This window comes from Notothenia rossii (genome assembly GCF_949606895.1).
Source record: "Notothenia rossii genome assembly, chromosome: 10".
Taxonomy (NCBI): domain Eukaryota; kingdom Metazoa; phylum Chordata; class Actinopteri; order Perciformes; family Nototheniidae; genus Notothenia; species Notothenia rossii.
In genome coordinates, this window is record NC_136908.1 from 47926564 (window position 1) to 47951601 (window position 25038).

Genomic DNA, 25038 nt, shown 5'->3' on the forward strand with positions numbered 1-25038 from the left:
TGGTCCAATGTTTTGGCCAGAATTGATGTCCAAAACTTACTATCCTTTCACTGAACAGTTCTGTTTTGTTTTCCACCTACTCAGAAATGATCTGGGTTAGGGTTGTTCACAGGAGCGCATTCACACCGCAGTACTTTTCCCTCTTCAGTTCCAATATCCGAAATGTCGCGTTCACACCTAAAAGAGCCGGAATTAAAATTAGCTTATCAGAACCTTGCTGGAGGGCAGGTACTTTCGTGGGAGAAAAAGGTTCCTATGTCTGATTGGCTGGGCGGATTGCAAACCACGCCCCGTAAAACTCCCAAAAAGTTTTGTGAAGCCGCCATTTTATTTCCTCGCATTAGCATTATTAGCATTAGCATTAGCCCAGCGCACAAACGCAAAGAGACTAACTTATGGCAACACAAAAGAAAACATTGGAGCGGTGGAGATGAGGAAGTGTCGGCGTTCTGGCGATTTACTCGGAAGGCTTCAGTAGAAGCTGCTGGGAGTCCCAGCAGCTTCTACTGAAGCCAGTCCCTAAATCCGGGGACTTCCGGCCGGGGACTTCGGGTGGCATTATACGCCGTGAAGTTGTTTGCGGCCTGCCAGTAAACCCAAAGCAGAAGAAGAAGAAGTGACGTCAGCGGCTTCATTTGACTAATCCTTCCCCAGGAACTTATTCCGGTGTGAACGCGATCTGTACTTAGTTCATGAGAACTAAAGAGTTCTCATGAACTAAGTTCTCATGAACCTTTGTGGGAAAAGTACTGCATTGTGAATGCGCCTATTGTAGTAGCTAACTATGTCTGTTTATTGTTTGGTGTTACGCACCATGCCAATTATTTAGAATGCTCCTATTTCAAATGGGTCCACCAAAAATTAAATCCTAAGCAATACACCCCCCAGCGTGAGGTCAATAGGCGCGTTCACACCAGAGTACTTTTCCCCGTACTTTTCCCTTTTAGTTCCGATATTTCCTGGGATTTTGCGTTCACACCAAAAAGATAACTTAGTTCATGAGAACTTTTCCCCCCTTTTCAGTCCCTGCTAGAGAGCAGGTACTTTCCAGTGGAGAAAAAAAATTCCAATTTCTGATTGGCTGGGCGAATTGCAAACCACGCCCCGTAAAACTCTGAAAAGTTTTGTGAAGCCGCCATTGTATTTGCTGGCATTAGCATTAGCCCCGTGCACCAACGGAGAGAGAATAACTCATGGCAACACAACAAAAAAACATGGGAGCGGTGGAGTGATGAGGAGGTGTCGGCGTTCTGGCGATTTACTCGAAGGGCCAGTCCCCAATTACGGGGACTTCCGGCCGGGGACTTCGGGTGGCAGTATACGCCGTTTTGTTTGCGGCCTGCCAGAAAACCCAAAGCAGAAGAAGAAGAAGAAGAAGAAGTGACGTCAGCGGCTTCATTTGGGTAATTTTCCCTCAGGGAACTTATTCCGGTGTGAACTCGATCGGCTCTTTAGTTCCATGGGCGAATTAAGTGCTGGGAACTAAGTACGGCAAAGTACTTGATGTGAAAGCGGCTAATGGAAGAATTGTTGTCTCGAAATGTACTAATAAACAAGTCACCCCATAGATTTCTCCAACCATAGGCAGGGCTCTCAAGTTTTGAACAGAGATTTTGGCAGCGGTGTTTGGTACTCCAACTTCTGGCTCCCCTCAAAGTTCCCATGAAGCCCTCTGTATCGCGAATGCATAACAGTTTATACAGTTCCCCTCATGATACACCAACAGTATACACACTGTTGGTGTATCATGAGGGGAAACCTATACACTGTTACATTGTATAGGCTACTGTATAACGCACTAATAAAATATGTACAATGTCAAGAGCTAGCACTTGACATTGTACTTCCTTGGGTCCTCAGCAATACACCCGCCTAGTGCCCATTGGACAACGGTTGTCAAGGAAATCGAAGGACAGACATGCATCAGACTGACTCCTTCCATTTTAGTGAGTTGGGATGTATTTAGTCAAACTGAATTTGCATCTTTTGAGCAGCTTTTGTAAAACCAACTAATCCCTGTGAAAATCCTGTTTAATCCTATTTTAAAGAGTGTTGCATTTGCTCGCCTGGTTCAAAAACAGAAGCAGCATGAGGGATTGGTGTCGGATAATGTGGCAACACATGGTGCCTTTTGCTTTCTTTCCAGATAAATGTCTAGAGAATTCATTATATTTTAGAAAACAGGCTTGGGGCATTTTGTTATCTATTCACTTGTATTTCCATACAATAAAGTGTGTAGTTTAACACATTTCCAAACCATCTCTTCCTGTCAGGCTGACATTTTCTCTTCACTGTAAACACTTCTCTCCCTAACCTCTGAGCCCTGCCCGGCTAAAGGTCCCACAGGAGCAGCTTTTATCTGTTGTAGTGAAACCTGAGTGGGGTACATGGTCAGCTATTTGAACAGTAAATCTATTTGTGTGATCATGTAATTGCAGGTAAGTAACACTTTGCCTTGTTTGTCTGCTTTGGCCGCCCTTGGCAAACACAATTAGCTCATATGCATGCTCACATCTACAGACTGAAAAATAAGCTCACAAATAATAACTTCGGGGGTCCATAATAAGTGACGAGCTCTGAGGAAATGAGTCAAGGGGATTTGGAGAGAAAAACTCATTAGAAAGTAAAGTATATTCTTCTGGTATTTACCTTGCTGATTGTCCCAGCACAAGAACATGTCATTTCTTATTAAATTTGACACAGCCCTTGGAGAAAGCAGAATTTATTATCAAATTTCTGCATAAGCGGATTCCTGTGCTGTTGCAAATTGGCTTATAATGATCAACATAATAAAACAGAGGACCGGGTGATGTTTTGCTGAATCTGACACATCAGTCTTGAGGCACTAAAAAACTCCACGTGTGACTGGACATGTTGTCCTCATCTGCTCTCAAATGACACCTGGATGTAGTGTCCTTGTTATCGAGGATGCAGAGGAGGGAGAACAAAGCCCTCCAAACGTCAGCGTTGGCAGTTTTAATTTGGATAATGGATCTAATTCTAGGAGGAAAATGTGTTATCATTAGGTAAATGTTGTGAAGTAAACCATTTACCTCTGAATTGTTGTGGGGTAGAAGTACAAAGTAGCAAAACATTGGAATACTCAAATAACGTACAAGTCCCTCAAGAAAAAAGTACTTACAGTTCTTGAATACATGTACTTAGTTACTTTACACCACTGAGGCTATGGAATAAAAATGTGTACTTGTGGGTTATCTGCCGCCACTTTCTTTGGTTTTTTCCAGACTCTCTAAATACGCACTTTTTTTTTAGAGAGGGTTAGGGATAGTATATTTTTTGTGAAAATGGCGACATTATAACACACAACTGTATTTGTGAAAAACCCACAAGTACCAAAATGCATTATAAAATAAATAAATCAAAGCACCCCTCTTCCGATAAGATGGTGTGTGATGAGCATCAGTCGGAGGTGGATGAAGGGAGAGCTGCTCATTGATCTGAATGACAGGTGTGGCAGCAGACAGGAAGGTGGCTACATGGTGTGTGTGCCAAGTGTGCAGAGCTTGATAAGGAGAGAGAGCCATGTGTGTGTGGCTGAGTGAGGCTGGGAGAGAGGGAGCCCGGAAACCCATGTGTGCGTCAGAAACAAACACAAAAAACACCCACTGTAAAAAATGTCATTACAAGTAAGCCACACTTAACAAACAGCATGTCTTCTATTGTCGTGTGGCTTTATTCTATAGAAGTGACACCTAAAAAGCAAAGGTGGAGAAGAACTCAGATACAATGTTTGAAGTAAAAGTCCTGCAATCAAAATGTTACCCAAGTAAAAGTAGAAAAGTATTAGCATCAAAATATACTTTTTTTTTTTACCAAAGGTAATAGTCATTATACGGATTGGTCCATTTCAGAATAATATATATGATATGTTTTATAATTTTTGATCATTAAAGTGTTATTGAAGCTTTTTTTACTGCAGGGTAGCTTGTGAATTTACTCCAGGTGTAACTAAATTCTGATTTAAGACTTGATTATATTTGACATCATTAATCCAAATGTCTAAAGTAACTAAAGGTATTAAATAAATGTAGTAATAATAATAATAATAATAATGTTAATAATAATAATAATAATAATACATTTAATTTATATAGCGCTTCTCATCTGCCAAGACAAATCTTGAAGCACTCGAAGCGTAGTGGAGTAAAAGTATATGATTTACCTCTGAACCTGCTCTGAACTGTACAGTAGTAGAAGTACAAAGTAGCAGAACATTGAAACACCCAAGTAAAGTACCTCCAAATTATACTTAAGTAAATGTGTAACTTTACACCAGTGTTGAGAAGTATATTGTATAGGTTTTTCTCACTTCTGTCATTTTTTACACTGAGAGCCATTTGTTTTGATCAGTTGAATTAAAGCACAATTCAGAAAAGGACAAACCAAAGACATGATTCAAATGCATGAAAGACAGTATGATCTCCCCCACTTTGGCACACTTTCCCACGTGTTTAACAGTGGTCCCCGCACTGCTAAATGACTGGCTGATGTTTCTTGCAGTGTGCGGAGAGGCACCGCTCTGCCGGCCCAGCTGAACATCCAAATGCGCCCTCCCCTTTTCTGCTTTTATTTTTTGACACACGCCGTAGATCTGCTCTAATAGCCTATCGCAGTTATACAGTCACATACACACAGACAAGGCTGAACCAAAAAAAACAACAACAAAAAACGCGCACCGATGGCGGTCTGAGGCGTTTGGCTGAGAAGTACGCACGGCGCTGTGGATTTGTGAAACCTTTTTTTTTATTGGCATCTTCTTGCTGTCTGGATCCTGGTCCCGGGGAAATAAACAAAGCTATGGATTACTCAGTCTGCTTACTTTTACTTCTGTCAACCATTTCGTCTGTGTCGACCGGACAATTCCCCACAGCGCAGATGTGAGTAAAACAGCCTGTTGGCTTTTTAGAAAGTCTCGGATAATATGCAAAGTGGCCGAAAATACAGCATGGCTCTTTAAAGAGTTTACATTTTCACAGTGATTATTGTTTTTGTGACACGTTTCCGATAGAATAAATTAAGAGATATCTAATTATTGCAGTTGGTGGAACATAATCCTCGATGCGCCTCAGCAGAATCAGAAAGTGCTTCCTTCTTGCCAACTGATGATGATCGCACATTACTTCAGATACAACTTTACCCTGTGAAACATGATATTGAAAGCTCATATCCGTTGGTTGCCAGCTAGTAGCAGTGACATGTGGCTCTCTGTCAAATGAATCATTCCAGGCTGAGGTCTGCAGGAGTCCCCAAACTTTTCCCACACAGGCAGATTTAAGCACAGTTTGGTTTGTTTATGGATCAATCAAATGTAATTTATACTTCAGGACAGATCATTGATTTTGTCATTGGTTTCACGCTGAAATACCACAATATTCACCGGTTCCAGCTGCTAAAGTTTGCCTATGTTGTGTATTTTGTGATGGTAAATGGAATCATTTTGGATTTTGTTGATTGTCAGACAATAAACGCAATTTAAAAGAGGTGCCTTCAGGTTTTGAGGACTAGTAAAGACCCTTTTCCACTATTTTTGACATATTTGGAACCAATTATGAACACATTTTCAAGATAATTAATTAAACGTATAATCACAAACCAATATTTGCAGACCATCTAGGAAATTTGGGGCCAGACTCACTCATTTCAGATTGATAAGACTCAAAATATGATCTGAAAACTCTCTACTGTATATGCCCTGCCAGAAGGATTATAAATGTAAGATAAATTATCACTCCATCTAAATCTGACTCTCTATATTTGTCTCGCAACATTAACAGACCTAACAGATGATATATCCAAGATTAAACAAACATGTAAGTGTGTGAGTCTGTTTCAGCCACCATGCTGCCCCTCACTCTTAATCAACAGGTTTGAGATATTCCAGATGGTTCTGGAGGCCGGACTACAGCATTGGGCTTTGAATGCAGCCCAACACGGTCCCCCAGAGAGGTGGTGAGCCAAGATGGCACTCAGCCTAATGGGCGAGTACAATGATGTCAGACTAGCTGAGCGGCCTGCCCACTCCCTATATTTCATGGGCACTAAGTGGATTGATCTGTGGGTTGTGTACATGATATTCACACAGAGCTGCAGACCCACTTTCACTGACACAGTTGAGTGGAATTGGCAATCTGGATAAAAAAACGATATTAAAATTCACAACAAGATTGGCAGGGGCTCTTCGTTTCAATTAGCAAACTTGATTTAGAAGAAAAGTCGATGCCAGAATCAAACTCCAAGGAACTCAGCGTCTGTATTTTGATATTTGCCAATTGGTATTCACATGTGGAGGAGAGGTTTATTGCACAAAATACTCTCCCATTCCCGCTCTCTCCCTACGTTTTGAGTGCTACTCTCTGTGAACTCTTGTGGTGACGGTGATTTTGAGTGACAAGCTTCACATCGACTCCTCAAGGTTAAAGTCTCAGAGAGAAGCAGAGACTGACCCGGTCTGTTCCCCTCCAGGAAATTCAGAAATGTGGAAGTAGCTCAGCGTTTGTGTGACTAAAAGCAGACCTTTGAACACTGTGTGTGTAGCACTGCCGTCTTCCTCCCCTCTCACCTTTGAACACTGTGTGTGTAGCACTGCCGTCTTCCTCCCCTCTCACCTCCTGTGTATGTCTGGGCTCCATCTCTAACCTCACATGCCAGCATCTGCCTGCTTCAGATCTTCATGTCCCCCTCTCTTTCTCCCACCCTCCCTCCACCCCTTTTCACTATCTCCCTCATCGCTCCCTCCCTTTCCGCCTTGTTTGTCCCCTGTCAATCTCTTTTCCATCCTGCTCCCCATGCATCCCTTCTCTTATTTTTTCTCCTTTGCCCCGAAGGCAGATGATTAACATCATTGCATCTGAAAAGCAAAGTCTGATGTCATAGCCTTTTGCCCCAGAGAACTGGGCGCCAGCTTAGAGATAAGGAAGAGAAGATGCACAGAAAAGATGAAGATTGAGAGAAAAAGAGACGACAAGGACATCCAGATAATTCAGCCTTCTGGATCCCATATGTCTAATGCATACGGACATTTGGCTGCATGAATTCTGCACGAGTCCCGTTTCCTGTTACCACCCTCACAGCCAAAAAGACAAAACATGTCCAAATCTTTCTGTCATCACATGCCAACGCATTATGCTGAGTTCAGCCATCCAATCCAATAATTGTTCATATGCTTTTTTGTTGGCTTAGGCTTGAGTCTCCAACAGACATACTTTTTCTCTGTCCTCCTTTTATCCACAGTTTCTGTCACCCTCTGCTCCATTTCTCCCACTCTCACTTTTTTCTTTTTTTAAAGGCTAACTAGATTTCATGCTCAACCAGCTAAAGAGCCATGCTCCTCGTGTTCTCCTCGTCTCTGGCGATCAGAGGGCATAATGTGAGGAGGCACTCCATCTGAACAGAGAGCATCATGGGCAGTTGTGTGCAGGGATAGTGTAAATATACAAATATAGAGTGGGTTCCTGAGATATGAATTGCAAGCAAACTAGGTCCATAGTCCATAATCTCATCTAACGCTAAGCAAAAAAAGGACTAAGCATTTGTCCTAAAAGTCAAACTATTCCTCTGTTATGGTATTATTCTTTTGGGTTCTCCATCTGTACATCTTGAGAAAATGGCTTTACATTTCCCACAAACTTTGTCTTAAGGCCCTGACACACCAGATTGGTGTGTCCCGCACCGTCGTGTCTTTTCGGCCATGCCGACACCTTCCGCTGCCGATTCACCTTGTTGAATCGGCAGCGGAGGCTGTCGGCAAAACAAATCACTCTGATTGGCTGTTCAGCTTAGCGAGTCAGTGCATGAGAAGCGAAACGGAAGTGAGGTACGCAAGCAAACTATTAGGCACACACACACGGCTATTATTTTTCATTTTCATCTCACCTGGACGCAAGAATTTATTTTACATCATGGCGATCTGGAATGAAGAAACCGAAGACCAACTCAGTTGCCACGTAATTTGCTGCCACACTTCCTGCATGAGGTGGACAATAGCTTCTTCAAGTATTTAACAGACAGGACCCTGGACGATGTGGCTATTTAGTTTTTTTATTGTATTACTTACTATTTGTATCTTATTGTATTTCAGTCGATTGTTTACATTGTACAGTTCTCCATTTGATAATAAACCACTTTTTACCGCTACTGCAAAATAGAAAACTTTATTTTGTACCTTCATACTACAGCCACTAGATAACACAACATTCGAATGAGGATAAAATTAGCTATAGCCTACTACAATAAAAGTCAGAAGATACAGATGTACATGATTACACATCATTTGCCTGTCAGTGTTATGATGTTGTATATTAATATAATATTGGATTATAATTACTGATGCATTGAATGTGGTAGCAGCAGTACTTTAAGGTTGCCAGCCACAATGCTTAAATAGTTTCTTTCTGCTTCAGAGAGCTGAAGTTTGTATCACGCAGTCTTCTTCTTCTTTAATGTATCACGCAGTCTGTGGCCGTTTCTCAATGTTGAGTATACCTGCTGCAGAGCCACTATTTCAAGTATACTACGCCATCGAGTGGCGGCGAATGCTGGGCATTTAACATGCATTTAAACAGTCCTTCGGCGCCACTCAATGACGTGGTATACTTGAAATAGTGGCTCTGCAGCGGGGTTGCGGTCGGATAATCCAAAAATCAGCTCCTAACGTCTAACCCTATCTCCTATTCCTTGACCTCTGAGTGAAACGTCACGGGGTTAAGGGATAGTGGATAGGAGAATTCAAAAGAACTTAGGAGAAGAGACTGGGGTACTTTAGAGAATCTGACTGCACTTTCATTATCCGATGTGTTTATGATGCGCCAGCGGATGTCATGAATGTGCGTCTGCTGCTGTGGGGAAACTATGGAAACTACAGTTTTCTTTACAACGGAGTACAACATGGAACTTATGCTCATCACCCTCTCCCTCCGGTCCACATTAATACAAATGATCCCAATACGTATGATTGTATGAACTATGAAAAGATCTTAAAAATAAATACAAATGTATTTATTATAAACGTTAGTCTTTAACATCTATCACTGTGTATATCACCATTCAAACATCTTCTAAAAGTTGAATAAACCCCACACAGTATGAAATGAAATGTTGACTTTATTTGATCATTTCAGTAAAAACTAACGTTCATATTTCTCTTTTTGAATATGATACTAATGAACGTTCAAAACAAAGCAACTTACCACATACGTTTTAAAATGCTTAATAAGCACCGTAACTTTCATGATATAATTTCTCGGTCATAATCGGTTGTTTCCGTGAATGGCCGACTGTTGTGAGAAAGCAAATGCTGCTGCTACAATGCATTGTGGGGCAGCATTTTCTCCTCTCGTCTTGGTGAGGGAGGTCCAGTGGTTCCTATAAGCGAAAGGAGGTTATAAAGGAAGTTTGAAACCTCCTTTCCTATCATCTAGAGCAGGGGTGCCCATTACGTCGATCGCGATCGACCGGTCGATCGCAAAGGTAGTGTGGGTAGATCGCATGGCATGGAAAAAAAAAAAAAAATATATATATATATATATATATTTTTTTTTAAATGATAAGTTAGCCTATAATCCATCCTTACTATGGCATTTGCCACTTGATTGACATACAGGTAAGCCAGTCTGAGTTGTATTGTGCCATACAGGTTCATGCAGTTATGAGGGGGCCTCACCTCCTCATCTGAAGCGCAAATGTGGCGCACTATTATGTGCTTATGCGGCGCAATTCGTCTAAGCGCGTCACAGTTTATCCGCCATTTACTCCAATAGCACCCCCCCCCCCCCCTCGCGCTCGCGACACAGATTGGGCAGGGGCGGCCCTGTAGGTAGATCTTTTGGGCTTGGTCATTTTAAAAGTAGCTCCCAAGCTGAAAAAGTGTGGGCACCCCTGATCTAGAGCAACGGGTTCCCAAACGTTTTCAGCATGAGACCCAAAACAGAAATGTTGTGGTCCTAAGGGACCCAAGCTCAAAAAATGTCATGATTTTCCATAATATCTACAGTTATAAACAAAGAATGCAACACACCATGAATTTAAAATGTAAATGAAAATATTTATTTAATTATAAAAGTGCATCGCAGCAATTAGGTTTCTCACCATAACAACCTTCCCTTTGAGCTTGCCCAGAAAAAATAAGGATCAAAGCAGAAAGACGAAACATGGGACGTGCAGTCAAGTATATACAGTAGAAATCAAATTTTAATTATACAATTATCAAAAGTGCAATATTAAGTTTGTCGCTAGCTCAAAAACTATGTCCACACCATTTTAAACTATTTTAAATGAACAAAGAACAAACATGTTGTAAACAGAAAGGGACAAAACACTAACTATAGGAAGTGCAGTCAAGTGTATACAGTACATCACAGGTGAAACCAAATTTAAATTCTAAGAAGTGCAACATTAAGTTTGTCACTAGATCAAAAACTATGTACACACATTTTTTAAACACTTTTAAATGAACAGAGCTGTTGTAAAACACTCTGAGAGAGAGACAAAGAAACTCCAACACTTGGCAACTGATTAACTTTTTTTTGTGGAGGCTGACTTGATAGGATGCCCTCAGTGCCCCTCTGTTCCCTTTGAATGCCTGAAAATAACAGAGAAGATATTATCATTAACAATGCTGGGTTATTGGCTGATTTTTAACACCAGCCGGCGTACGCTGTATACCCAATGTGGACCTGGCAACCGCATTTATAGCGCATTACATTACATGTTACTTGTTAGACGCTTTTATCCAAACCGACTTACATACTCAATACTGTGGAGAATCCCCACAGAGGGATTTTGACAGGGTTGTTGCACAAAAGATCCAAGCGCGCACAGAAGAAATCTGAGAGCAGACATTTCACGAGCGCACAGAAACAGCCTGAGTGCGAGGAGAAGGTTTTAAGCTGGAACACAGGAAACCTGTAAGCAGAAATATATCTGAGTGCAAGCGTACAGTTTGAGCAGAAGCAGAGCAAATCTAAGCGCAAGCAGGCACTATTTGAGTGTGAGGACAGGTTTTGAGGGAAATAAATACATATTCTGAACGTGAAATCAATAAAGTATGCTCTCAAATTTGCATGCTCTTGAATAAAGATAGGGAATAACCCCCATATGTATTCCAATGTGTATCACAATGCAGCAGTCACGTCCGTGCGGCTGATACTTTCTCTCGCTTTCCTTCTTATACTGCCGGTCACTTTCCCTCTAATCTACCTGTGGTTATTGTTTCTCTGTTTTTCTCCCGGCCGTTTTAAAAACATTTCAGGCTCGTAAAAGTTGAAACACCGCTCCATGCCGCTGCAGAATGTAGTGGACTCGCGGGAGCGAGTAGAGGACGCGCGAGAGCGCGCAGCTGGCGGTCCGCTCCGGGGCTCAGTCAGCATTTCATCCAATTTGCATTAACAAAACAATTTCACAACAGACACTGACAAACTCACAAACACACAAAACAAATGATTAAAATGAGTGACTTACTTTTCCGCCGTCAAAACACTGCTTCTTGAAAGACTCTTCTTTGCAGATGAAAAAATCCTTCGATTTGTCCCGATGCAGAGGATGTTTTGTTTGGAGACGCCGGTCCAATTTATTAATTTTCAAGCTTTCGTTACTGAGCACCTCTCCACATAAAACACACTGAGGCTGCTCCTCTCCATTTCTAACAGCTTTTGTGAAGCCAACGTTTAAAAACTCCTCTTTGTATCGTCTTTTTGCCATCATGTACGATCGGGATTAATCAACAAACAATAAACAGACAGCGCGAAAACTTTCGCGGGGGACGCGTCAGAGCTGATACAAATATTATCTTTTATTTTTACTTAGAAAATTAAATCATTCAATATACAATGCTATATTGCATAATTTCGTTTTCAAAATAAAAAATAAAATAAAAAAATTATAAAAAAATTGTATTTGCAACGCAGCCATCAGCTCTGACGCTGTGTGTGTGTAGCAATGCATTTAACTGCGACCCAATCAAAACGGGTCGCGACCCTGAGTTTGGGAAAGGCTGATCTAGAGAATTCGAACAGCAATTATCATGGTAGCCACTGAGGGACTTCCGGATCATTCCACTCCGTTAGGAAGGTTCCTAAGCTAAAGGGACAATTCAACTTCAGCCCGGGTTTACTCGAAATTGAGAAACGGGCTGTCTTCCGGTTGCCTCTTTTGAATGACGAATACACACTACCGCCGCCTGCTGGTAAGGAGAGTTATTACCGCATGCGCAGTGCGTACGTGCTACTTTGCCGTCGGCTAAAGTCTTTGCGGTGTTTTCCAGTGCGACTTTTTGGCCAAGACGCAGGAGACGTGAGGCGACACAACAGTCGGGTCCGTCGGGATGTGTTCTTGGGTGTCAGTTTGGTGTGTCAGGGCCTTAAAGGACCATGTTTGTCCAATTCTCATCAATGCCTTGAGGGTTTCCTACTAAGTTGTTGCATACGTCCAAGAATGGATCAATATTGTGGTTGATGCTACAAAGTGAGAATGAAGGTCGAGCTACTGTCTTATCTCAAGGTTTTCTTTGAGAATTTAATGAATACGGTGTTATATCATTCATGGTGGTTTACTTTATTGCGTGATGTCTTTGTCTCAGTCTTGACGCATCCCAGTAGCACAGAGAGCAGCCTGTAATGAATATGGCTCGGTTCCCACTTGAGGCCACCCGTATTTATCTTATTTCATGGCCAGACTTCCTCTGGACCCCAGATGCTTTGGATGCACCGCTCCTGAACAGCTCAGACAGTTAGTGTGAAATATAGCAAACGATAAAAATGATGCAGTGATGTAGAGATAAAGAACATAATCATGACTTGAACTCACTGCCAGGCTGGGATCAGACTGGAGTTGTTATTTAAAACATGGCTTGCAGCAAAGACAATGTGGTAATTGAACTAGAAAATAAACCTGGCTACAGTCCCAGTGTCCAACACATTGGTCTTTTATTATATCTTGGCAAATTTCATTTTCGTCAATGGAAAAAAGCAACACGCCTTGTCTTGATGTCTCTTCTAATATAAACAAAGAATGACAGTTGAGAAATTACATTTTCCTTCCACTTTGATTCCACGGTGAGATCTAACTTGGATTATGACACTGATAATACGGTGAGTTTTATATTAAACGTCATGACGGATGGATTGAACGGGTCAGGCTACGATTGGGTTTCCTTGGCTGGGATTTGCACCTCTCAGCCGCCAGAGAGTTGGTGCTTGCAGGTATATTTCAGGAGTCATTCCCCTGCCTTGAGTCTAGCAGCTGGCGGGCTATATCTGTTACACGCACGCACGCACGCACACACGCACACACGCAAGGGGGCCAGGTCTGTGCCCATATTTGCTCGCCACTTCATTTTTTCTCACCCTCCCTCTGCTTTTCTTTTGCCTTTTCCTTCCTTTCCTGCTTATCCTTAATCTTTTTCCCTTTTCCTCTCCCACTCACTCCCTTTTGACCCCATCTCAACCGTGGCTTTATTTAGGCAGGCCTCTGTCTTCCCGACTCAGACGTTGGTATATATACAGGGCCGGGGGTGTACGGTGGCAGGGGGCTCCACATAAATCCTACCCCATTCACCGTCTGATGTTTTCTGGACCCCTTGTTTATATGTGGCCTCCGAGTGTTGCTTTAGTTGAAGTTTCTCATGAATTCCTTTAAAGACAAAGAAACGTCCCCTAATGTTTTTGCGGAGTAATGAAACAACCTTGCTGCTGTATTACTTCCCACAATCCTTTCCGACATGGAAATTCCCAAGAATTTTCCATTGCAGCGTTGCCCTGGCAACTTTGGGAATAGTTAACAGCTGTTTGGTCGGGAGCCCTATCCTGTACAGGAAGCACATCTGTATGCCGTATTATAAAGCATGGGGAGTGTAGTTTTTAGGTGGTGTTAATTTATATTTATATATATATATATGCCTTTTTATGTATTAAATGACATTAAGAGCGTATACAAAATGATGAATAGTCAGTAAACTAAAAAGACAATTTAAAGCAAAGTGAAACAAAAAAGAACACTTGTAGTACATAAAGGAGAGAATCCTCTGGCTCATCTGGTCTGTCTTCATCAGATTTTTGTGTCCTCTTGTCTTTTTGAAGTTCACAATCACATATTTGTTTGAAGGTTGAAAAAATAGTGCAACAGTTGGAGCTCATAAAGTCCTTTTTATAACCTGTTGAACACAAATGCACCCAAAGGCTAAAAAATAAGGCATACCGAAGAAAACCAATATGACATTTAAATAAAAAAATCCCTGTCAAAAATAAACAGCTTCACACGACCACTCAAGCGTTCTATATCACCAATCTATATCCATCTAAAGAAAGACATGATGTGGAAGAGTGGTTTGACATTTTGGGAAATATGCTTGTGTATTTTGTGCGCTTCTCTGAACACGGCACAGGGAAGTGTTTCCTTGGGACCTTCTAGTTTTCTATTTACTTTTTAAATTCTGAAAATTGGTGGACGGGGGTTATGGGCACTGCTGCAACCAATTCACTTCTTTATTTGCTCTACAGTATTTTGGTTACAAACTGGTTGCACACCTAAGCCCTGTCCAAACTCAACACAACATTTTAAGAAGGGAACGTAAATAATCAGAATTCCTTCATTTGTCCAGCAACGGCAGAACACTAGTGCAGATTAAGTAAAAGGAATATACTTACATATTTAAAAAAATTAAAAACTAACTAGGTATGCACACATTATTAATAGTAAAAAATACAATAAGTACAAAAGAAATGGCAAATAACTACACATGGTTAAAAAAAGTGACCGTATAGAAATGAAGAGGTAGCTGTTACTGTTTACAGATTGTTAATAGATTGAAAGAAAGATAGTTAATAGATTGAAAGAAATATAAAGCGTGAATTGTGTGAGGGTATATTGCAGATGCGTGTATATTGCACAACGTTTTATATTTATATGTATATTTTTAAATATCACTTTATAGAAAGCTGTGTAGAGTGTTAACAGGTTATCTTTAGAGATCTGGAAATGTGCTGACGGACTTAATAATATGCCAATCTAGCCTAATTGTGGCGTTAACGGTTAAGTGCTTAAAATATCTCTAGTGAGACACCCAGCACTTCTGATGTGTAATATTTTGAGAGAGGCGGAGAAAAGTGGACCCATGATGGCTCCTCTCGAGCCCCTTAATGGAGTCTTTTTGCTACATACACTGTAAGAGCTGTTAATGCCAGACAACACTACACTGCACCGGACAATGTGGCCATGAGGGAGACTAGCACAGCGCTAACAGTCCTCTTCTGTGTATGCGTCTCAATTGAAGTTAATTTTACATTTTAGCCAAGGGGGGGCTCCTTTATCTCTCTATTTATGCACATGGCCCGATATTTTTGTGCGTGTCGTGAGGCAAGAGGACAGAGTTGATGTACGGACGGATGGGTACAGAGTTTGCTCAGGAAGTGTGAAGGTGACGGAGATATGGAGGGTTAGTCATTTGAGCGTAGTTCAAAATGACACGAAGCAGAGAAAAAAAGACAGCTAGATGGGTTATACTGAGCGTGAGGGGGCATCAAATCAACTCTTTTAAAAGTAATTGTATTATTTTTTTTAAAGACTAAGGGATTACAAATATAATATATGTTCAAATTATAGGACACTGCATTTTTTAAGCTTTCTGTTACAGACTTTCTGTCGTTTTGATCCATTATATTGCATAAATCAGTCAATATCTCTTTATCCCAGACATTTCCATCAATATTTTCCAACATCTTTCTTTAGAGTCTACTTGACCCATATTCCTGAGCGCTCGCAGGGAGTATAATATTAATTAGTTGCTGCTGTCATTCTTTAGTGTTGTGATTGAATGTCACCAGCAGGTGTGATTGCTCTGCAGCGAGTACAAACACTTGCAGGTGTCAAAACAACTCTGCTCCCTCCAATTTAATGTGTCCAGACACCTGCTGGGACGGGTGATACAATGGGAGCTGTTAGTTCTGTCAGGACGTATATGCCTTTGGACACGGAGGGGGGGGGGGGGGCACGAGGCAGACTTGGTGCTAGGGGGACGGCGAGTCTGGGGTCCACATTGTGAGGTCAAACATGGACAAGGGTAGGAAGAGAGACTGACCCCAGGCCTTTGTGCCAGTCTCATGTTGGACAGACAGTGGACAGACTCCTAACCAATTGGCATAGTCTGATTTGGTTTGATTACCGACATTTAAGATAAGAAATAAGATATAACTTCATTGATCCCAATTTGGGAAATGTTTGTGTTGCAGCAGCATAAAAAGACATGGCATTGTACAATACAAATTTAAAAGACAAGAAATAAACAAGAAAGTGGAAAATGTTGAATTTACAAATGAACAATAACAAGTTATAAGCAAGGTATTATATTTACATAAGTATGTGACTGATGGAATATTAAATATTAGACTGAATATATAAATGTAAAGTGTACAGTGAAGAGAAAATAGAAAAAACTATGGAGCAGAGAGTTCTCTGCCAGCCAGATGTGATTTATTGTACAGAGTTATTGCAGTGGGTATGAATGTTTTCCTATATCGGTCCTTGTGACAGCGGAGCTGCAGCAGTCTGTTGGAAAAGGAGCTCCGCTGACTGTCCAGCTGCAGGTGGAGAGGATGGGTGGGGTTATCCATGATGGACAACAGCCTGTTCAGTGTCCTCCTCTCCACCACAGCTTCAAAGGGGAACAGCTTGATGCCGATGACAGACCCAGCTTTCCTGATCAGTTTATTGATTCTGCTGGTGTCACCGGCTCTGATGCTGCCCCCCCAGCAGACCGCAGCAAAGAAGAGTGCACTGTAGAAGATCTCCAGCATCTTGCTTCACACGTTGAAGGATCTCAGCTTCCTCATTTCTTGGGAAGGAAATTATTGTGTAAGAATGAGTAAATTAATAACTTTTTATTTTCAACAAAATATGAAAAGATATTAACAAAAAGGAAGCAAAATGACACAATTTACAACCAAGCCTAATCAAGAACTATTTACAGCTTTTGGTTCAGTCACATAAAAAGGTTAATTCTTACTTTCCAAACTTCATTTGGTAAGGAAAGGTCCTCGTAAGTTTGTCCTTTTTTTTGTGTGCAGTAGATCCAACTAAGAACACTTGAATATGGTGTAATGTAGGGTGACTTACACACTCTGTCCAGGCACTACGGATGAAAAATAGCCTCTTGGCTAACTGGCACATTTACAGAAATGTTGATTAATGTGCACTGTCCCTGTTAACATAAAATAAAATATCCCTTATTTGAATCATTAGGTCCTAAAAGTTTGAATTTGCCAAGTCTAAAAAGATTTTCCTCTCTCCATTCATGTAAACGGTTGGAAGGCAGTGTTAAGGGAAATGCTATTGCTCTTGCTCTATGGGCCCAATATATGTGGAAGATCTCCATCTATTTGAACTATTTGGGTTGTTTAGTTTGGTCATCAGGACTGGCTTGTTGTCTTTTATGTGGTAAATGCTGCCATAGCTTCAAACTGAACTAACCGAGTCTATAGAAGCTGTTTATCTTTGGCCATTAATTCTCCTGATGAATCAATGCCATTAGAATCAAGTTCCTGTAACCTACACCTGCTTTATCAATATATGATTGCCACCAGCAGTTTGTAATGATCATGCAATACATATCCAGCTCTCGCACAGGTCTAATACACCCTAACATAAGTGCCTGATAGATTGCTGATAAAACCGTTGTCATGGCTTCACTTCAACACGGCTCTTCAGATCCACGCAGGGGGGCCTCTGTAAAAAGGCTCCGACTGACTTTCTAAGAGGAAAATTGCAGAAGAGCTGACGGAAAGGGGTCCAGGACACAGGTGGAATTATGGTGTTATTGACCTCGGTGAAGGATAAGATATCATCACTTGTCTCCTTTGTGCTCCATGCGGTACATGTGAGAGGCGGGAGAAGGGAGGAGGACAGAGCAAAGACATTTCTAGCATTATGGGTTTCATTTAGAGAAGAAATGGGAAGCATTAGGAAGCAAATAAGGCTGTTAATGATGTGGAGCTTGTAAGATGAAAATGGAAGCTATAAAAATACATTATACGATAGACAATAACAAAGGAGTCAGAGAGGTGGAAGGAAAGAGCATACACAGAAGAGGAAATAACCAGCAGAAAAGGCAATTAAAACAAGGGAAATAAATACAACATTGTATTTACTTGAGAAGGATGAAAGAAGCCTGAAGGAGGATGGAGAAACAGAAACAAAAAGGGGCAGAAAATGACTGTTTGTCTTCAACAAAGCTCTGTCAGGCCCGCTGCTTCTTAGAATCCGCTTCATTGTCAGGGCTCTTATTAACCATCCCTCCAATGGCTCAATTACATCCACGCTGCCATCCTCAAACATCCCCTCCACACCCCATGGTGTCAGGCTTGTCTCTCTCTAAGCACTGATTAGAACCCGAAATTACTACTATCAGAGGAGTATTTAAGGTTTTCAGCGATCACCCGTGGCTTGAAACCATGACTTTACAACATGGTGAGGAAAAGAAAATAGTGTTTCTACTCTTTGGCGGTTCGGTGGTATTAAGAGATCAAATGTGGATCCTCAGACTGGGTTCTGAGTATAAAAACACGAGGATGTTTACAAGATGAGAGGGCGCTGGAGTGGACAGTCAGAGATTGGATGTTGAGCCGGGGATTCTTGTGGCTATGGAGCCGTAGGGAGGCAGACTTTACTGGGGTTCAGTCGGAGGGGTTTTAGCATCCAATGTCGCTGGATTTATTTTCTGGACTTTCACTCGGTTCTAGGTGTTTACACAGAGTCAGGTTTATCACCCTGTATAAAAGGAAGGTAGGAAAAAAAATAAACACTTGTTATGAAGCGATAGAAATAACACCTGAACACCTCTGCTGCTGAATGACAAAATGAGGTTGTGGTGGTTAATAAACTGATGTGTCTATTCCCCTAATGATCGAGTATATGGCATGCCAGCTGCATGACACAATTTATACCACGAGTTTCAGTTCACATGAGAGGGCTCTGTCACATGAGAGGAGTTAACCAGCAAAAGTGTTTTTATGACTAGCTGTTCCAATTCTTTGACAGCCCAAAGCACAAGAACACAGTCTTCAGGGTATTTATCTGAAGTTCCCTCCCTTATCTTTCCAGAAAGAACATAGACATACGTTTGGTATGAAAGTAAAGACAGGACTTTTAGGCAGAAAAGATTAAAGGTAAATTATTCTCCCCATGAACTCCTCCTGGGAACAATATTCAGAGTTGCTTTACAAACGTCTGCAAATCTCCTGTAACAACCTGACTATGAGCTTTTTATCAGAACTTTACAAAGAGGTAAAGGTAGAAAACAGGCGGCAAGGACAGTTTAATGTCAGCTTACCGTATATATAAAATTGTTTTCGGTTTATCCCAACTTTATTTCATTTCTGGCGGTTATCTTTCTGTAATAATTCGACAAACATGATGACATAATCACAACGTGAACAAGCCTACAGTTTAGCCAGTTTAGGAAGCCAGTCTGTAAAATGTGCATGCAGTCTGAGTTGTCGACAAAAACTCACAACAAAGTCTGTTCTGAAGCTTTTGATCGCATAACATGACCTTTCTCAGCAGATCGGGATTGAAAATTCAATTTTAGCATCCCAGCTGCCTTTATTTTCGCTTCAAATATTTGAATAGGGTAATATTTGAAGATAGATAGAAGATAGTCCTGTCTAATCCTGTTGCTGCGGTCGTGTGTCCTGGATCCTCTATCCTGAGCACTGGATCTGAGTCCTGGACTTCGAGTCATGGCTGAACCTGTCTTTGCGGTCCTGCCAGACTCTCACCATACTACTTCCCTGATGGCTCCCACAGGATTGTTGACATCCTCGTGGATTCATCTTCTTATTATAGACAGATGCATTTCCAAACATTTGGACTACCTATGTTGTAAATGTATTATCTCTTCGATTTACACACGGCATCTATTGCACGTGTGTCCGTCCTGGGAGAGGGATCCCTCCTCTGTTGCTCTCCCTGAGGTTTCTCCCATGTTCCCCTTTAAACTGTGGGTTTTCTCTGGAAGTTTTTCCTTGTACGATGTGAGGGTCTAAGGACAGAGGGTGTCGTATTGTCATACTGATATTCTGTGCAAACTGTGAAGACCACTGAGACAAATGTAACATTTGTGATATTGGGCTATATAAATAAACATTGATTGATTGAATGATTGATTGTCATTCTTACTCCACTGCATTGTGCATGAATAGCAAGAAGAATGATGGCAAAAACAAAGATATTGAGACCCATTTGGTAAATTATCCTTCAATAACTAAACATTTCAGTCCAGAATGTAATGTCAGTTTGAACTACTCTTCCTTGTAACATTCTAAATGGTTTCCTAAATTGGACCCGACAGACTTTGATATTTAACGTTTTTGAGTGTTGAAGCATACCCACTTCCCGAGTCACTTTGAGTCCTGCCGAATGAGTAATAAACAGTTTAAGGCTGTGGTTTTAACATGTAGAAACGGATGGTTTCTTGGATTGTGTCCACTTCCCTGAGTTCAGCCCACAGATTGGACCGACTGCCTTTAGAGAGAGACAATTAGTTTTTCTTCTATTGTAGGGTCAGTGTGTTCCTTTGGTTGCTTTTTAAGTCTTTCTCTTTTTTTGTCACCTCTATAAGGTGGTTAAACTCTCAAGTTTTATTGAACTAATAGAAGTCAATGATTTGCTTGGAGATTTAGAAACCAGTTTTACACCAACCACTCAATACACAATTAAACAGAAATCAAATTACACATCACTGACATATTTTCCTGTTTTCAATTTAAAATGGGATTTCAACTCGAGCACCAATGATACATTAACACGTGACGCACCTCGTCCCTCTTACAACCAACCAATCACATTCTCCTAAACATGCCGCTCTATTTAAGCTGCCAGATTTGCCTGCCTCTGCCTCGCTATTGCTACTGCTGCCTGCGTGCCCTGCTGTTGCGTTCACATTGATGCTGCTGCTGTGTTTCATGTTGCTGCTGCTCGCCTGCCCCACCACAACCCGAGCTTCCATCCCAGCATTCACCTGTAGGCTCGGGGGGATAGTTATCTAAAAATCACTCAATGTTCTTTGTAAATCTATGGAGTGATGAGGCCCGAGCCTAGACGCCAAACTCAAACTATATGCTGCTTCTAATAAACATATAAATAAATACATGAGTGGTCTGACTGAACTACATTCAGCACAAACATAACATTGACCTGGAATCATGAATCTCGTTGAAAAAAACTGAAACGTTGACCTTAATTAAATGTATTATGTCAACACATTTCACAAAGTTGTATTAGGTTAGTTGAAAGCAATAATATAAAGTTTAAATAAAAACGTAATAGGTCAGCCTTGAAAAAGAGATTTTTTGATCTCAAGGGGCTTTCACCTGGTTAAATAAAGGCTACAAACAAACAATTGACATAATACATTTAATTAAAGTTTAGTTCATTCAGTGCTGGCCACTTGATGAATTCAAGTCCAACAATCACTCTCCTTTTAGCTTTATTTGACTCTGCACCAAATATCTGACATTTTAATGGTTACATTTTTATATCTGCTGTTAGTGTAGTCTTAGCCTCTGCTAATTGTTCATACTCTATATTGTTATCCAGTGCTTTGTCCTGCACTGTTCAATCACTCTTGATGGTGGGTTGTATAACACACTAGATCAAATGGTTCAACCCACCTCATTACATTAAGAGCTGCACCTGTCCTGGTGACCTTTGACCCTGAGAACCTTGCTCCCCCCCGCCCGCTAAAAGACCCACTGCTCTGGTTACATACAGACGTTGACACAGACATGTACATGTACACTTGTGACAGCTGCCCTAAAGGAGGCAGCATCTCTTCCAGTCATTAGAGGGATGGAGACCAAAGGAGGGGGGAGGGGCTTCTTTGACTACCCATCAGCCACTCATGGGTCAAGCACAAATTAAATGAAGACACATGGAGTGGAGTAAAGGAATGAGCAAATTAAGCAGTTCGAAAATATTGCATACCTTCTGACAGTATCCTGTATTTTGTCTTTTAGATCTGAGTATTGACACAGCTCACAGCACCTCATCTAATTTCACACCATTCGACCCACTGGCACATTGTTGCTTATAACTGTGGACAAGCAAAAAACGCTGTGAAATTTGAATGATGTGTTTTCAGCATTTCGAGCCCTCTTTTCAGACGATCCGTTTCTCTAAACTCCAACCAAGTGTGTCTCCATCCCTCTAAAGTCAGTGAATCCGCGATGATCCGTACTGCATTCACCCCGAGTTACATTTCACTCTCGCAAACAACAAGCTGAGGTAGACAGGTATCACAGCATTTCAACTCTCACAGGTATTAAGCCAGTCCAGTTCCAAAGTGTGAGTGCATGTTTAAAACAAGGGCTTATTTTCAACTGGGCACAGGAAAATGTGGGCGTGGTAACACATGATAGTGATATAGTAATGTGCGTACTGAATTAGGCACCTCTCTATTTTACTCTACTGTACTTTAAAGCCTATTCCTATTCCTATTGGCCTTGCCTTATTCTAAAGAAATTGTAGTCGTACATGTATTTGATAGTCCACTATTTCTCAATGACCTACCTCATCTAAAAGCACGTTTATTTCATTTTTTTCCACTGTGTGAGCCACTGCCAGCTGGAACCCATTGGGAGAGAAGCACTTAATGTCACCAAATGGTCAAAACAAACCTCACTGCTGCCATCAGACTCTCTGCAAACAGTAGAATCACTGAAATTACTATTTTATTTAATTGACTTATCAAAATGTTAGTTTTAAAGTTATAACATGTCTTCATCTTTGAGACTTTTTTATTTTGTATTATCGAACAACACTTACTATTTAGGTTGATGAAACAAATACAAATACATATTTGTTGTCATATAGCCGGACACTATAGGTACAAAAAAGGAGTATGAGAAATGATTTTATAACTTTTTATTTGACAATTATTTTAATACAGTTTCTAAAGGACAGGCTGTCATAAACACTGCTAAGACTATCATTTAAGTTGTGCATTCCCATCATTTTGAGGGCATACAGGGGATATATTAAAATACATATTGAATGCAGTCAATTAAACATCAGAGCCTGAGATACAGCATCTTAACCCCTAGCTGGTAAATGCTGTTACAATGGGTAAACTGGTTACTCATTCCAGTCACAGAATAAATGATACATCTGTTTTCGCAGGCCAAGTATTATTATCTAAGATGTGGAGGCTGAACTGTGTGAAGTTGATGTTTTGCCCATTAAAATCCATCATCAGAGAAGCACAGCAGAAATGTCCAGAGAACAACACGGTGATTGTGCGATCTTTCCTCATGCAAGACCCTATTGGTTTCAATTGCCTCATCATCAGGGTTGTTGCGATACATTAGATTTACAAGTAGAGTACACTGGACCTTTTTACATATTCAGAAGACAGAAAACCCCCTGGGATAATTTGAAGCCTCTACCTAAATAATAGTAAAATGCACAATGTTGTAAGCCAGATTGATTTTATTAGTTTCGTTACACACTTTTAGAACACATAAAAACAGCAATAAAAACAATTAAATGTAAAAGAAAAAAGGAATGTGGTTACAAAAAGTGTATGAATATGTTGATGTGGAAACATTTACATTATTATTAGTAAAAATTGCTTTTGCTGTAACAATTCTTCAATATTTTAGAACAACAGGAATAAACCTTAAAGGTGGGGTAGAGAAACCGGCTCGAGATACACTTTTTGTTATATTCCATGGAATGCTCTTAACATCCCGATAGCAATGAATATCTTAAGTGCTTTGACAAAAAATCCATACAAAATGTCATCTGTGGAAGCCGTAGTACTGTAAAAAGCACGACCAATCATTTTTGCCAGCCCAGCTAAAATAACTGGACGGCCTACCTGCCTGTCAGCCTTCCATCTATGCACAAACTTATCTCGTGCCCTCATTGGTCATGTGCGCGTTCGTGTGTGTTGGAGGAGGGGCTCTGTAAGGAAGTGGCAGATTTGTTCCGGCTGTGTATTTTCTAGCGCGCTCGAGCTGGTTTCTCCAAAATTACCTACCCCACCTTTAAAACCTTAAAATGATAAATCTAAATGTATTGCCTGGAATCTGTTAGTTTAGCTTAGCTCAAAGACTGCAGCAGCTAGCCTAAACCAAAAATGTTAAATAAATAAAGACTTTACATTTTTATACGTCGCTCTCGATAATTAAATGAGAAAAGTGTGAGAGCATGAGGCCTGTAATGCCAGCATGTCTCACACTTGGCTGAGTGTCACATGGCTCCTCTCATTCCCAGTCTACAACCACTGTTTATCCCAGTGACTTTAGTTCACCAGCCATTTTGGAGGCTTCCTTCCTTTCCACATTGCCCCCCCTCTCCAATTTCCCCAAAGGACAGGGAGTGAGAGAGCGATAGAGGGGGCAGAATAGGAGCTGAGCATGATGGGAGGGGTTAATGATGCTATCTCCTTTTTCCACGTCCTGCTCCAAGTTTCCATCCTCTCATGAAATGCTTTTGTACTTTTTCTCAACTTTTCCTCATTTACAGACCACTTCCTTTGCCATTCAGTAAAATATGTCTTCACTTATGAGAAAGCCACACATCCTGATGTTATGCGGGGAATTTTTATCTTGGACTGGAGGAAGGGGGTTATTTGTGGAAGTGGCTAATCAGAACACTGCTTATCCTTTCTGTTTTTACCCAAGAGATTTTATAAAGCCAAGATCAGAGGGATTTCCAAATTATAGCACTAAGTGAGTAGAATCAGCCATTAGCAGGGAGTTGTATTACTTTACAAGCTGACCTAGTAAAAACCTCTAAACTACAGGACAGTAAAGCAGTGTTTCTCAAAGTGGGGGGTTCAGAGGCATGACAGGGGGGGCACGAGAGACCAGGAGGAAAGATGGTTTTTAAAAAAAAATAAAAAATCATAATTTGAAAAAGTATTGATTCGAAAATAATATGCTACAGTATAAGTATGTCTGGGTCTCTGTGTTTCATTCAAGCTCGGCTCTGTGTGTGTGTGGAACGAGCCATTTTGTGTGCGTGCGCGAG

The 25038-nt window shown here is 40.9% G+C and overlaps 1 protein-coding gene across 1 annotated transcript in view; it reads left to right on the plus strand.

Annotated features, from left to right (window-relative positions):
- Positions 1 to 4556: 4556 nt before the first annotated feature.
- Positions 4557 to 25038, plus strand: part of cacna2d1a (calcium channel, voltage-dependent, alpha 2/delta subunit 1a) — a 112792-nt gene continuing 92310 nt past the window's right edge. The window contains exon 1 of the mRNA XM_079656357.1: positions 4557 to 4898. Coding sequence (XP_079512483.1) covers positions 4819 to 4898 — 80 coding nt within the window. The 5' untranslated portion in view covers positions 4557 to 4818. The remainder of the gene's footprint in view (positions 4899 to 25038) is intronic.